This window comes from Myotis myotis, unplaced genomic scaffold (genome assembly GCF_014108235.1).
Source record: "Myotis myotis isolate mMyoMyo1 unplaced genomic scaffold, mMyoMyo1.p scaffold_m19_p_18, whole genome shotgun sequence".
NCBI lineage: Eukaryota > Metazoa > Chordata > Mammalia > Chiroptera > Vespertilionidae > Myotis > Myotis myotis.
Genome location: NW_023416322.1, coordinates 7,981,263 through 7,995,589, shown reverse-complemented (window position 1 = coordinate 7,995,589; position 14,327 = coordinate 7,981,263). Strand labels below are relative to the sequence as shown.

General features: G+C 53.1%; 1 protein-coding gene across 3 annotated transcripts in view; it reads left to right on the top strand.

The window, feature by feature from the left end:
* Positions 1 to 14,327, top strand: part of PIK3C2B (phosphatidylinositol-4-phosphate 3-kinase catalytic subunit type 2 beta) — a 76,391-nt gene that overhangs the window by 23,903 nt on the left and 38,161 nt on the right. For 2 of the 3 annotated variants that reach the window (XM_036343409.1, XM_036343407.1), the window contains exons 2-5: positions 4,858 to 5,874; positions 9,986 to 10,086; positions 10,582 to 10,736; positions 11,012 to 11,132. In XM_036343409.1, coding sequence (XP_036199302.1) covers positions 4,945 to 5,874; positions 9,986 to 10,086; positions 10,582 to 10,736; positions 11,012 to 11,132 — 1,307 coding nt within the window. In that variant the 5' untranslated portion in view covers positions 4,858 to 4,944. Of the gene's footprint in view, positions 1 to 4,538; positions 4,631 to 4,857; positions 5,875 to 9,985; positions 10,087 to 10,581; positions 10,737 to 11,011; positions 11,133 to 14,327 lie in introns of all 3 variants that reach the window. The other variant, XM_036343408.1, reaches the window with a different exon arrangement.

Below are 14,327 nucleotides of genomic sequence, written 5' to 3'. Positions count from 1 at the left end.
CTTTAAATGCTCCAATTGTGGGCTTTTAAAGTATTTAAATTTGGAAAAAAGAAAATGGAGATTTTGGCGTACACTTGAGATTAGATGTATGCTTTTGGGGTTATTATGGATTTGTAACTCATTTTTTGGTCACAGATTTTGTGCTTGAAAATTCTGAGCAAAGTGAAAAATGATTTCTAAAGGAATTTTGTATGTTAACATTGTGCCTTATAAACAAATCACTTGTCTTTTGTGGTCAGTATTAACAACAAACGTTTTTGCTTACTATTATCTTTACATGGTCATTGTAACAAGGAGGACCAAATAACCTTTTGTGGTCACTGTAAAATGACTGTACTATTTGGTAACAAACAATTACCAAGGTTAGAGCTTATAATCTATCATATCTTTAGTTTGAAAAAAAAAAAAAAGAGTACATGAGTCATGGCTGGTGTGTTCAGTGGTTAGAGTGTCGGCCCACACACCCAAAGGGTTGTGGGTTCAATTCCCAGTCAAGGGCACATATCTGGACGTGTGGGAGGCAACCAATCAATGTGTCTCTCTCACTTTGATGTTTCTCCTCCCCCCCCCCCCATCTCCCTTCCTCCCACTCTCTAAAATTCAATGGGAAAAATGTCCTTGGTGAAGATTAAAAAAAAAAAAAGGAGTAAATGAGAGAGAAGAATTGGCAAATTGGTCGGGAAGGGAAGGAAGAACACAGGGTATCCGCTGGAGATTTTGTTTTCTTTTTCCTTCCTTTTTAAAGCTAGAAGAAGCTTGGTTGGACATGGTTACATGCTGAAGAGAGACCCAGCTGAGGAGAGATGATACATGAGAGGGAGGAGGAATTTGTGGAGCATCATCCTGATGGGGATCCAGTGGCGGGGGGGGGGGGGGGGGGGGGGGGAGATGGGAGCACCAGAGGGTTGTCCCTCAGCGTCCCCTGAGACCAGGGCGAGCAAGTGAGGCTGATGCAAATGTGGATGTTGAGTGGGAGAGAGGCCGGTCGCGGAGATTCTTTCCGATGGTCTCCGTTTTCTTCACAGTGGTGCCTGGCTAAGGCACCCCTTTTTTTTGTTTCAATTTTTATTCCTTGATTTTGAGAGAGAGAGAGAAAAAAAAACATCGATTTGTTGTTCCACTTATTTATGCATTCATTGGTTGATTCTTTAAATTTTTTAAATTTTATTTCTTGATTTCAGAGAGGAAGGGAGAAGGAGTGAGAAATAGAAACATCAGTGATGAGAGAGAATCATGGATTGGCTGTCTCCTGCACGTCCCACAGTGGGGATCAGGCCCTGACCAGGAATCAAACCATGATCTCCTGGTTCATAGGTTGATGCTCAACCACTGAGCCACGCGGGCCAGGCACATTGGTAGATTTTTGTATGTGCCCTGACTGGAGATCGAACCCACAACCTTGGCATATCAGGATGCTGCTCTAACCAACTGAACTACCTAGCCAGGGCCGGCAACTCTTAGTATTCTGCTGTCCCGGTTCGGAGCTGCAAACCCACAGTCAGGATTGGAAGGCGTAAACGCCATCTGACTCTGGTGTTTATCTGGTGTCTCCTCTCTAAAGCACGAGACCTCTTTTTCCTGGAACTAGTTTTCCAGCTCTGGGCAGCTAAGTGCTGGGTGTCTGCAGCTGGTCACCTAATTCCTTTGAATTTCAAATAGAAAGACTGCCTCTTACCCGCTTTAGAGAAAAAGTAATCCATAAGGCACTGGCTGGTGTGGCTCCGTTTGGTTGGGCATCGGCCCATATGCTGAAGGGTCATTGGTTCGATTCTCGGCCCAGGGAACATGCCCAGGTTTCAGGCTCGATTGGTTGGGGTACACGTGAGAAGCGGCCAGTTTCTCTCTCACCTCTTTCTCCCTCTTCCTCCTCTCTCTCTAAAAATCAATGAAAACAAATTGATAAAAGAATAATCTGTAAGAAGCTGTTGAAGGGTGGAGAAACTCAGCAGGCAGAGAAGTGAGCAGAGCGCTCTGTGTGCCTGAGGCTGGGCTTGGACTAATTCGTCTTTGGGAAACTACTTCCTAAAATTTGCTGAGCCAGCCCTGGCCCTACAGGGTTCTGTGCCTGTGCCTGGCAGATACAAAGGGTCCTAGGGGGGAGTGGGGAACCTTGGGTTAAGGGATACCCTTGACCTAACTCATTTTGCTTTCTTTCTTTTTTGTTTGTTTGTTTGCTAACTCATTTTTGGATCTTGCCACCCAAGAATCTAACTGAACCCTTTTTCCTGTTGATGTTTACCACTTTCTAATCCAGAGGTAGAACATGCTTCATATATTTATTATCTGCTGGATAAAGCAGTACAATAGAATGTACAATTTTTGATAATTGTATGCAGTTGTGAACTTCTTAGCTGCTGGTGCTAAAGGTCAGATGTAGCTACTTCACACTTACTTCCCACAAGCTCATCCCTAACACACATACAGCAGGTTCTTGAATAACAGTGTTTTGTTATGACATTGATGAAAAAAATAAAATTGATTCCTGGCCGGGGCCGCTGTCTGTGTGGAGTTTGCATGCTCTCCCCGTGGCTGCGTGGGTTTCTTGAGTTCGCCAGTTTCCTCCCACATCCCACACATGTGACCGTTAGATGAACTGGGGTGTCTACACTGTTCCGCTCTGCGTGGGTGTGGGTGTGGGTGTGGGTGTGGGTGGCCTTTCGCCCTGAACTACTGGGAGAGGCTCCAGTCACCCATGACCCTGAACTGGAATAAGTGAGTTGGAAAATACTTAGCTCACTGTTTTCATTTATCTTTCTTAAATGTATGGATAGCTTACATTTACTTCAATGTTTAATATGGGAAATGTTTTGGGTCTTTATTTTGAAGTCTGGTGATGTTTCTGTGACCAGAAATGTGCCCTAGGAACTTAACTCTTTTTTCTATCAATTAGCCTGTGGTGACATTGGTTTCGTTATATGTTGTTTCGTTGAAAGGTGCCGTTTCCAAGAACCTATAAATAACGTTGAGGATTTTCTGTGCACACATGGACCCGTGATTCTCACCTTCAACTATAGACTAGAATCGCCTGGGGAATTTTTAAATACACCACTGCCTGGCTGGCCGGCCTGCGTTGCTCAGTGGTTAAACGTCAACCTATGAACCAAGGAGGTCACGGTTCGATTCCCGGTCGGGGCACATGCCTGGGTTGCAGGCTCAGTCCTCAGAGTGGGGTGTGCAGGAGGCAGCTGATCGATGATTCTTTCTCATCGTTGATGTTTCTATCTCTCTCTCCCTCTCCCTTCCTCTCTGAAATCAATAAAAATATTTTTTAAAAAAACAAACAAACACATCACTACCCTACTGCGGGCCAATTACATGAGCCTGTCTCGGGAGAACATGGGTGTCGGGGCCGTACTTTTAGAAAGCTCCCCCAGCGTCTCTAATGTGCAGCCGGGGTTGAGAACCGCTGAGCCGGGCTGACCTTTCATTGCAACCATTTGCTCAGTGTCTTCTCCATGTCATGGCTTCTGGGGGAAAGGGTGCCAACCCTGGGGTAGCTGTGGGGGCTGCTTGCAGCTGGAGGCAGCGGGCCGGGGGTCCTGCCCCTCTGCCTGGTTTCCTGAGGACCTAGGAGGGGTCAGTATTTTGGCACAACTGTATCCCATCAGGCCCCTGGGCCTCACCCTCTGGAAAGCTTTATTTAGGTGCTCATATTGGCGTATTTGGGGAGAATCCTTGTGCAATCTGAGTAATCATAGATGTGTTTCATAACGCTCTATTGTACTTTTAAAAAAATATATAAATTTTTATTGATTTCGGAGAGGGAGAGAGAGAGAGATAAAAACATCAATGCTGAGAGAAAATCATTGACTGGCTGCTTCCTGCACGCCCCCCACTGGGGACTGAGCCTGCAACCTGGGCATGTCTCCTGACTGGGAATCGAACCGTGACCTCCTTGTTTCATAGGTTGACGCTCAACCACCGAGCCATGCCGGCCAGGCTGTACTTTTCATTTATAGCTTTATTGAGGTATAATTGACATACAATAAACTGTATATACTTGAAACATACAATTTGAAGTCTTGACATATGTGAAACCATTACAGTCTAGATAGTGAGCCTAGTCACTATCCCCCAAAGTTCCCTCTGCTGCTTCCCACCCCTTCCCAGGGAGTCACTGATCTGCTCTCTGTCACTGTACATTAACTTCATTTTCAGAATTTTATCTAAGTGGGATCCAAATACTCATACTCTGTTGTCTGGCTTGTTGTGCTCAGTGTGGTTATTATGAGACTTGTCCGTGAGATTGCATGTGTCAGTAATTCTTTCCTTTTTATTGCTGAGTAATGTCAATTCTGTGGACACATCACATTTTTTTAATCCATTCAGCTGTTGGTGGACATTTGGGTTGTTTCTGGTTTTTAGATATTACACATAAAGCCGCTATGAATATTCACATATAAATCTTCGTGTGGACGTGTGCTTTCATTTATTTGCGTAAGTAACTTTGATAGCTGAGTCATGTGGTAGGTGGATGGGGTTATCTTTTCAGGAAGTTGCCTGTGTTCTAAAGTGGTTAAACCATTTCACCTTCCCAGCAGCAGCATCTGAGAGCTGTCCCCTCTGAACTGATTGAAGAGCCCTTATTTCTGTCTTCTCCAACTGGTTGATGCCTCTTTCTGTCCTCTGGGTACGTGTGAGAGAGATGAGGATGGGAGTTAGGGGCCGGAGGTGGAGGCATGCATAGATGAATGGAAGGGTGAATGGCTATAATAGATAAAGTTGTCTTGGTGTCTGTTTTCCCCTCCATCTTTCTGTTGTAGGCAATTAAGAAACAGGTAGATGTCACCTAAGTCAGATTATGAATGCATCTCTTTTTGTGACTGCATGATTGATATTTTTACCCCTCACCTGCAGGTGCCCAGACACCATGCTGCAACCCTGCAGGCCTGACCTTGGCAGGAAGTAGAAGCCTTCCTTGTCTCCTCCGTCCCCATCCTCACCATGTCGTCGACTCCGGGCAATGGGGAACACTGGGAGTCCCTCGAGTCCGTGGGCATCAGCCGCAAAGAGCTGGCCATGGCCGAAGCCCTACAGATGGAGTATGATGCTCTGTCCCGGCTCCGGCATGACAAGGAAGAAAACAGAACCAAGCAGAACACAGACCCCTCTCTCATCGACTGGGAGGAGCCCGCGCTGGACTTCTACAACAAGCCAGCAGGCAGGCAGAAGGACCTCAAGCTCTTACGCGGTCTCTCTGGCTCAGATCCTACCCTCAATTACAACTCACTCTCCCCACAGGAAGGGCTGCCCAACCACTCTACCTCCCAGGGCTCCCAGCCTGGCCCAGATCCCTGGCCCAAAGGCTCCCTGGCTGGAGACTATCTTTACATATTTGATGGTTCAGATGGGGGACTCTCTTTGTCCCCAAGACCGGGGGACACAGATGGCTCTTCTAAGAAACTGTCCCCGCCTCCTCTGCCTCCTCGAGTCTCTATCTGGGACACCCCTCCCCTACCTCCCAGGAAGAGGGCCCCGTCTTCCTCCAAGATATCCCAGCCCAATGACATCAACAGTTTTTCTTTGGTCGAACAGCCTTCAGGCAAGTTGCTCGGGCATCAGATCTTAGAAGACGCGGAGCCAAGAAGTGGGGGGACAGGGCACCGACTGGGGCCTGTGGACTACGATGGTATCAATGATGCGATCACACGGCTCAACTTGAAGTCAACCTACGATGCAGAGATGGTGCGGGATGCCACCAGGGGCTGGAAGGAGGGCCGGGGGCCCTTGGACTTCGGCAAGGACATCCCTGGAAAACCCGTGGCCCGGAGTAAGACCATGCCCCCCCAGGTGCCCCCCCGCACCTATGTCTCTCGCTGTGCCAACCGGAAAAATGCGACGCCTGGCAAGAACCACCGGATTTCTGCTGCCTCGGTGAGGACATCGTGTTTCTTTTGTCCTTTTCTCATGTCGTTTGGAAACAGAAGAGTCTCCCTTTTTTCTTGGCTTTCCAAATCGGCTACTTACTCATCCCTTTAGTCTTCTCCGCCCTCGGCTTCTGTCATCAGGCCCCTGGGTCCTGGTGGGGAGAGGAAACGGGGTATCTGGAGACATGGCTCCTCCCCAGGGCTGAGCTTTGTGTACCTTGTGTATCTCCTGGGAGCAGGCATTTCAGAATCCCAGTGTCTAGCATGCCTGCTGTATAATGTGAGGACAGAGCCGGGGTTATGGGACTCGCCGTTGGTCCCAGTGGCCTTGTGGACTGGAGCGAGTAGCTTCTGCTTTTGTTCTGCGCGGTGATGAGGCTCCAGCCTCATATTCACCATCGTTTGTGCTCACTGAACACCAGACCCTGGTCCAGACCCCGCAGCAGCCCTCCCTGATGGTCTGAGGCCGTGGTCGGCAAACTGCGGCTCGCGAGCCACATGCGGCTCTTGGGCCCCTTGGGTGTGGCTCTTCCTAAGCCTTAGGAGTACCCTAATTAAGTTAATAACAATGTACCTACCTATATAGTTTAAGTTTTAAAAATTTGGCCCTCAAAAGAAATTTCAACCGTTGTACTGTTGATATTTGGCTCTGTTGACCAATGAGTTTGCCGACCACTGGTCTAAAGCACCCAGCTCTGGTCTCTCTCATTCCAAAGCTGGCTTGTTCTCGCTCTGTGTCTTCTCTGTGTGTGTGTCTCTCTCTGTCTCTCCCACTGTATCTTTCTCTTGGTTGTTTCTGTCACTCTCTCTGACTATCTCTCTCTTTCCTTCTGTCTTTCTCTGTCTCTTTTTCTCTTTCATTTTCTCTTCTCTCTCTCTCTCTTTTCCCGTATCTACCTCCCTCTTCTCTTTCTCCCTGTCTTTCTCTGTCTCTCTTTTATTATGGAGAAATATACATAACATTACATTTACTGTCTTAACGAATGCTAAGGATACAGTGCAGTGGCATGAAATACATTCACATTGTTCTGCGACCATCGCCACCAGTCATCTCTGTTCACATTGAAAATATTTAGAAAAAACATGTGGTATGACAATAGTACTTTTACTTGTATCCGAACATAATATGAAATAGCAAAGCCACAGGTGGGTCCAGGAGAGCTTTGAGGATCTTCTGGTCTAGAGAAGTGCCAGCAGCGGCATCCCCAGGGGTGGGAATTGAAGGTTGCTCTGTGCTTCCCCCGGGGGCCCTGGCAGCCCTGGCCCGAGAAGGGGTCAGGAGGCACCCTGGCGGCGACGCCTCCGTGGGAAGAGCGAGCATTCACCTCATTCCACCCGCTTCCTCCTTGCACATTGTCTAAGGGAGCTGGGGCTTTCCCACCTGGGTCCTGGCCACGGGGACTCTGCACAGCTCGGGACCAGCCACGTGCTCCCTCCTTCCCGTGCTCCCTCCTCCCGTACTTCTGCTGGGAGAGACACCAACGTAGCATCAGCTCCGGGACAAGTCACAGGCGGAGGAGCTCCGGGCTTTTTAAAGGCCCTGCTCCGAGAGGTGGGGCTGCCCCGCTATTTATAGGGACACGGAATCCTGTTCCCAGTTCCGAGTTCCTCTCACAGAGTGGGGCCTGCTCGCCTGGTCCAGCCACCCTGGTAGGTGGTCACCGCTGTCGCTCCCTGTCTGGCCCCCTCGCCCCGTCCAGTCCCCTGCTTGTCTTCAGAGTTCGGAGAGGGAGCTGGTCCGAGCCTTGAGGAAGCCAGGGCCACGCACCAAGCCTTGCCCATTGTTAGTGGGGAAATGCGGCCTTGGTGTTCCCCACCTCAACTCGGTGCAGGGACCCATCCCACCGGGCGGGGCGACCCCTCGGGCCCTCGACCTGTACCCCCACCCCGCCTTCGCCGGGCTTCCAGCCAGAGGGACTCTCCTTGTCCCAGGCCCGTGGAGCCAGCTCTGGAAATGGTTGGCTCCAAATGCCAGCTTCGTGCCCCCGCTGCCAGCCTCTGCCTGGCAGACGCCCCCAGCCAGCGCCGGGTGAGGCCGCCAGGGCCTGCCAGCAGGGTGAACGTAAGTGGCTTTGTTTTCTTATGGAGCCAGGGAATGGCACTGAAAGGGCACGGAAATGGCCTCAGTAGCTACTCTGTTCTCTCCCCGTCGCCGCCCCCTCCTCTCTCTCTCTCTCTCTCTATTTCTCTGTCTCTCTGTTGCTGTTTCTCTGTCTTGTTCTGTTGCTCTGTCGCTTTCTCGCCCTTGCTTTTGTGGGTTCATTGCTGACAGTGGTGCTATTGTTTTGACTGGGACACAGGCATGAACTTGGCAGAGCCAGGGCCTCACATGCCAGCTGCCCCCACTGCCGCCTTCCCCACCCTGCAACCCCCCTGCTCACCCAGGGGAGCAAGGCTGACAGGAGAGGGTCACCCAGAGGAAACTCTGGATATTCCAGTGAGGGGTCAGTGCTGCCGTCTGCCCGAGGGGCTGGAGGACATGGGCAGAGCCAGCGGGAGGGTGCGAGGTGAGGCATTGCTGTGTGTGCAGCCCAGGCTGTGGGCTTCCCGGAAGCAGGTGTTGGCACCGACTGTGGGCGCTGCATCCCAGCTGCAGCTTCGTTCCCTTGGGGTGGCCTCGCCGGGGGCTGTGGGCAGGCCTGTCAGGCAGAAACCCGTCACGCACCAGCTCCCCTACTTCCTCCTGCTCCGGGCTGGGCGGCTGGCCCACGGGGGCGGGGGGTGGGGGGTGCAGGGAGGGCCTCCTTGTGGGTGAGCAAAAGCAGTGCTGTGACTACAGGGGTCGGTGTGAGGTCTTGTCTGAGAAAATTCCCACCACCACACAGGAAGCGGGGCTCAGGCAGGTTCCCTGACGTTGCAGCTAATCAGAACCAGAAGGCTCTGAGCCGGGAGGAGCTCAACCTTCTCCCAGGCCCTCTCCCAACCAGAAAGCTGCTCTGACACTTTCTTCCTCCAAGGGCTGACCCAGAAGCCACGTGTGTCTGTCCTTGTCCCCAGCTCAGGACTCTCGGTCTCTCTCTACTTTGGGTCCCTGGGACTTGCCGTGGGTGTGGAGGCTTTGGCCCAGGGCCCAGCTCCCCCGAGGACGGTTTGGGCAGCCCGCTCCCCCGGCCCAGCCTGCTGCATCGAGCTGATCAGGACCCGCCCTCGTGGGAAAGAGATCGGGCCTCCCTCATGCCCAGGCTTCCGGCCTTAGTCAAAGCTTCAAGCTCTCTCTCTCTTTTTCAAAAATATATTTTTATTGATTTCAGAGAGAACGGGAGAGGGAGAGAGAGATAGAAATATCAGTGATGAGAGAGAGTTACTGATCAGCTGCCTCCTGCACACTGCCTACTAGGGATTGAGCCCACAACCTGGGCATGTGCCATGACTATGAATTGAACCGTGACCTCCTGGCTCACAGGTCGATGCCCAACCACTGAGCCACACCAGCTAGGCCAAGTTCTCTTTTTCTTTTTCTTTTCTTTTTTTAAAAAAAATAGATTTTATTGCCCTGACTGGTTTGGCTCAGTGGATAGAGCGTCGGCCTGCGGACTGAAGGGTTCCAGGTTCAATTCCAGTCAAGGGCATGTACCTTGGTTGCAGGCACGTCCCCAGTAGGGGACGTGCAGGAGGCAGCTGATTGATGTTTCTCTCTCATCAATGTTTCTGACTCTCTATCCCTTTCCTTTCCTCTCTGTAAAAAATCAATAAAATATTTTAAAAAAAATAGATTTTATTGATTTTTTACAGATAGGAAGGGAGAGGTATAGAGAGTTAGAAACATTGAGAGAGAAACATCGATCAGCTGCCTCTTGTATACCCCCAACTGGGGATGTGCCCGCAGCCAAGGTACATGCCCTTGGCCGGGATCGAACCCGGGACCCTTGAGTCCACAGGCCGACGCTCTAGCCACTGAGCCAAACCAGTCAGGGCCCAAGTTCTCTTTTTCACCGTGGCTCTTGGTCTCCTAGGATGGCAGATATCTATGCCCCAGCGTTTCCCATGTTTTCTCGTGCCCCTTTCACTGAGTGTTGAATGCCTGGGAAGTCCTCAGAGTTGAGTCGGTTAGGTCTGGGAGCAGTGGGAAGGGGGTGCCTTGGGGGGAAAGGCACTGAGTCGCTGCTCTTCTCTTGAAGGTGGTCTCCCGGCCCCACGCCGTCGCCAATGGCCATGAGTTGTTTGAGGTGTCAGAGGAGAGAGATGAGGAAGTTGCTGCGTTTTGCCACATGCTGGATGTGTAAGAGCTAAAGAACAAGGGCTGTGGGGCTGTGGGGGCTGGGGAGGAGGCCACCTTTTTCTAGGAGGAAAGAAGAACCACATGAATAAGTCTCAATTCGGAGCGATGGAACGCTTCCTAGCAAAGGCGTTTGTGGGCTCTTTGAAATTGAGGCACCTTAGAAGGTTCACAGGTTTGACCAAACTTTACAAACCCTTCATTGGACAAATTACCCCAATCGCTTCAGGCTATAGGAGCAAGGGCCCCGGATGGAGATAAGAGGGTTTTCTAGAACTAAAAGATGAAGTGGTTCGGTGGCACTTAGCATGAGCATGTCACCTTAGAGCGATCCCCCTTTCCTCCCCCAATGCCCCCCCCCCCTTCTCCCTGGGCCGGAGACCTGGAGGGCTGGGCTGACTGGGACAGAGGGGCCTGGCCGTGGGGCGGGAGGGTCCCAGCAGGCCTCCTCTCTTCTGAAGGCAGAGCGAGGGTCCTTCTCCCTCTCTCCCCGCACAGCCTCCGATCGGGCTCCGACGTCCAGGACTACTTCCTCACCGGGTACGTCTGGAGCGCTGTCAGCCCGAGCCCTGAGCACCTTGGGGATGAGGTCAACCTGAAGGTGACGGTGTTGTGTGACAGCCTGCAGGAGCCACTCACCTTTACCTGCAACTGTAAGTCCGAGGGGAGGAGAGGGGGCCTCCCTGGAGGTGTGGCGGGATCCTTGGGCCTCAGTTCCCACCTCGTGGTGGGGCCCAGAGCTGCTTTGGGGGGCTGGCTCTGGGGCCAGCTTTTTAGGTCCAAGGCCACTTCCTCCAGCCCCAAACTGCTCTACCTGGTCGGTGATGGTGCTGGGTCATGCTTAGCCGGGAAATGGGGGATCAGGGTGGGTGCTGAGCCCCACCTGCCCCAGCACCCCATCATCACTGCCCTGCCCCACCCCTCACAGGTTCCTCCACTGTGGACTTGCTCATCTACCAGACCCTGTGCTACACCCGTGACGAACTGCGGGGCGTGAATGTGGGCGACTTCGTGCTGAAGCCCTGTGGGCTGGAGGAGTTCCTGCAGAAGTGAGTGAGCGGAGGTGGGGGGAGAGCAGGGTGGGATGCGGCACCTGCCTGTGGGCCGTAGGATTGTGGGGGGGTGGGGGGGTTGGCTTCCTCTGGGAGGTGCTGGGCCCCAGGCCCGGGGCTGGCAGCTGCCCACAGCCCCTCAGGCAGGACTCCCGCTCTCCAGGCACATTCTCGGCCACGTCGTACTTTCCCGGGAGCTCCCTCTTCCAGCGGGGTTGGCAGCTTCCTGAGCCAAATCTGTGGGAAGAGCTTGGAGCAGGGATTCCGCAAAGTCTAGGTCATACTGCTCAGACTTCTGCATGTGGAGGGAGGCGGGAGGGGCGCCGGAGGGGCTGTGTGGGGTTCCCTCCTGCCCTAGATTATGGGAGGTGCCCTTAGAGCGAGGGGCAGAGGAGGACTGGGCAGAAGTGCCCAGGGGAACCCAGGGGGGAAATCACAGTTGCTGTCTTCCCCCTTCCCCTGCCCGCAAGCCATCCCTGGGGCATGTGCTGTGGGGAGCCCTGGCACCAGAGGCTGTCGGCCAGCCTCTCGCCATCAGTGCCCTCCCTTGGCCGTAAGCAGCCTCCCTAGGCAGTTGAATGTGGGCCAGCAGCAGCAATTCCCCTGCCCACTGCCCAAGCTCTGGATTCTGGCTGGGGTGGGGGATTGCACCCCTTGGTGGTGCAGCTGGGTGGCAGGCCTGGGGTCAGCCAGATGGCAGCCCATCAGGAAATAGATCCGCTCTCCCCCACTAGCTCCCAGCTACCTCATGCCCATGAAAGGCCTTGGGAGTGGGTATAGGAGGGGCCTCTACCATAGGTCTTAGGAGAGCCTACACGGGCCATCGCTCGCTGATATCCAGGTGTGGGTGCAGGGGGTCTATGGCTAGAGCAGTTCTCAGCTGCTTTCTTTACCCTGAGGGACGCTGTGGGCCCTTTCTGGCCTCTGTGCCCTCAACGGGGAAAGGAAAGGGGTAGGACCCCAGGCAGCAGACTCCAGGGAACGCTGGATGTTTCCCTGTGTCCTCGATTTCCCCTGGAGGAATGAGAGGGGTCCTAGACTCGGGGTCTCCCGGTAGAGAGCGCCCTAGGCAGCCTGCCACCGTCTAAGACAGTGGTTCTCAACCTTCTGGCCCTTTAAATACAGCTCCTCATGTTGTGACCCAACCATAAAATTATTTTCATGGCTCCTTTTAACTGTAATGTTGCTACTGCTATGAATCGTCATGTAAATATCTGATATGCAGGATGGTCTTAGGCGACCCCTGTGAAAGGGTCGTTCGACCACCAAAGGGGTCGCGACCCACAGGTTGAGAACCGCTGAGGGAACAGGGCAGAGTAGGCCTTGTCGGTATGGTTGGTTTGGGTCCTGACTTGCACTTACTAGTTGTAAAACCCTGACCCTCAGTTTCTTCACTAAAATGTGGTGAGGATTGGCCCTCCCCCGTTTGGCTCAGTGGATAGAGCATCAGCCTGTGGACCAAAGGGTCCTGGGTTCAGAAAGGGTCCCGGGTTCGATTCTGGACAAAGGCATGTACCTCGGTTGCAGAAGACGACCAACCGATGTGTCTCTCTCACATCGATGTTTCTCCCTGTCTCTCCCCGTCCCTTCCACTCTCTCTAAAAATCAATGGGAAAATATCCAGGAGTCCCCCTCCCCCGTCCAGCCTCGTCTCTTCCCTCCCGTCAGCAGCAAGTCCAGCTGAGCAAGGACAGCTGCCTTGGGTGGGGTGGGAAGTTCCCTCTTGGGGTTCCAGCAGCTGCCACTCCCAAGGAGGCCCTGTGGTTTCCCACTGTTCCTAGTGGGAGGGGGCTGCTGCCAGGGGGAACTGGCGCGTCCAGGATGCAGGCTGCTCTTAGATAAGAGCCCTGAGACAGTCCCTGGGGAGGGCTGGGTTTCCTGCCTCCTCCCCCACCACACCACACTCTTCCTTCCAGGCACTCCCCCCAGACCTGCCCAGGGCCCAGTCCTAGCTTCTGGCTGCAGCTCAGACTTAGCAGCAGCTCAGACTTAGCAGCTTAGGGCCTACACCAGGGGCTTGGCCCCTCAAGACGTGGAGAACCCCCTTAAGTCCTCACTGCACCTGGTGGCCTCCGGCCGGGGTACTCTGGGCTCTGCACGCACCCCTCCCCTTCACGCCTGTCCTCTCCCCTCCATTGCTGGCCTAGACGCCAGCTCTGCTGAGGAAGGAAGTCCCTTTCCGGCTTCTGTTCCGCGGCGGCTGGGGCCCAGCCCGGGCTACGGTGCTCCTGTAGTGGGACGCCCTGGCCTCGCTTCTGGGTTTCCTTTTGACTGAGGTGTGATTTGGGCGGGAGGAAGGGGCCTCCTTCTCTGAGACGGGGGTGGGGGTGGGGTCTCATGGGTTGTCACTTGAGCAGGGGGAATGGCATGCAGGCAGGAGCCACAGTGGAAGGGGAGAGCGGACTTTTATTTACTGATTTGAGAGAGAAAGCGAGAAACATTGATTTGTTGTTCCACTCACTTATGCATTCATTGGCTGCTGCTTATATGTGCCCTGACCGGGGATCGAACTCACAACCTTGGCACATGGGACACGCTACCCAACTGAGCTACCTGAGCTGCTGGGTCAGGGCAGAAGCAAGCCTCGGATGAGCACTGGGATGATAGGCCTGGAGTCTCCACCACCCTCTCTATATATTATAATAATAATGATAATAATAATAAAAGCATAATATGCTAATTAGACCGACATCCTCCTGGACATCCTTCTGGACGAAGCTGGGGTTGCAAGGGAAGCCCGGGTCCCGGGTGCCAGAGGGAAGCTGGTGCCGGCAGCCGAGGGAAGGAAGGCCTACTCTTGCATGAATTTCGTGCATCGGGCCTCTAGTATATATTTGTATTTATTTCAGCAAGGAAGGGAGAGGGAGAGAGAGAGAGAAACATCAATGATGAGAAAGAATCATTGGCTGCCTCCAGCACGCCCCCCACTCGGGATCAAGCCCGCAACCTGGGCATGTGCCCTGACGGGGAATCAAACCGTGACCTTATGGTTCATATAGACCTGGAATCTTGCTAGGTTTGCTTGGTTGACCTCAGCACCCCAACTGGTAACAGTGGGGTGTGCGAGACCCAGGACCTCAGTAGGGGGACAGTGTCACTCACTGAGCTCCACACCCAAGCCTGAGCACTGGCTGACTTCCAACCTGTCCTGTATACTGAAGCCCGGAGCGTGGGGTTTAACACTGCCCTCTG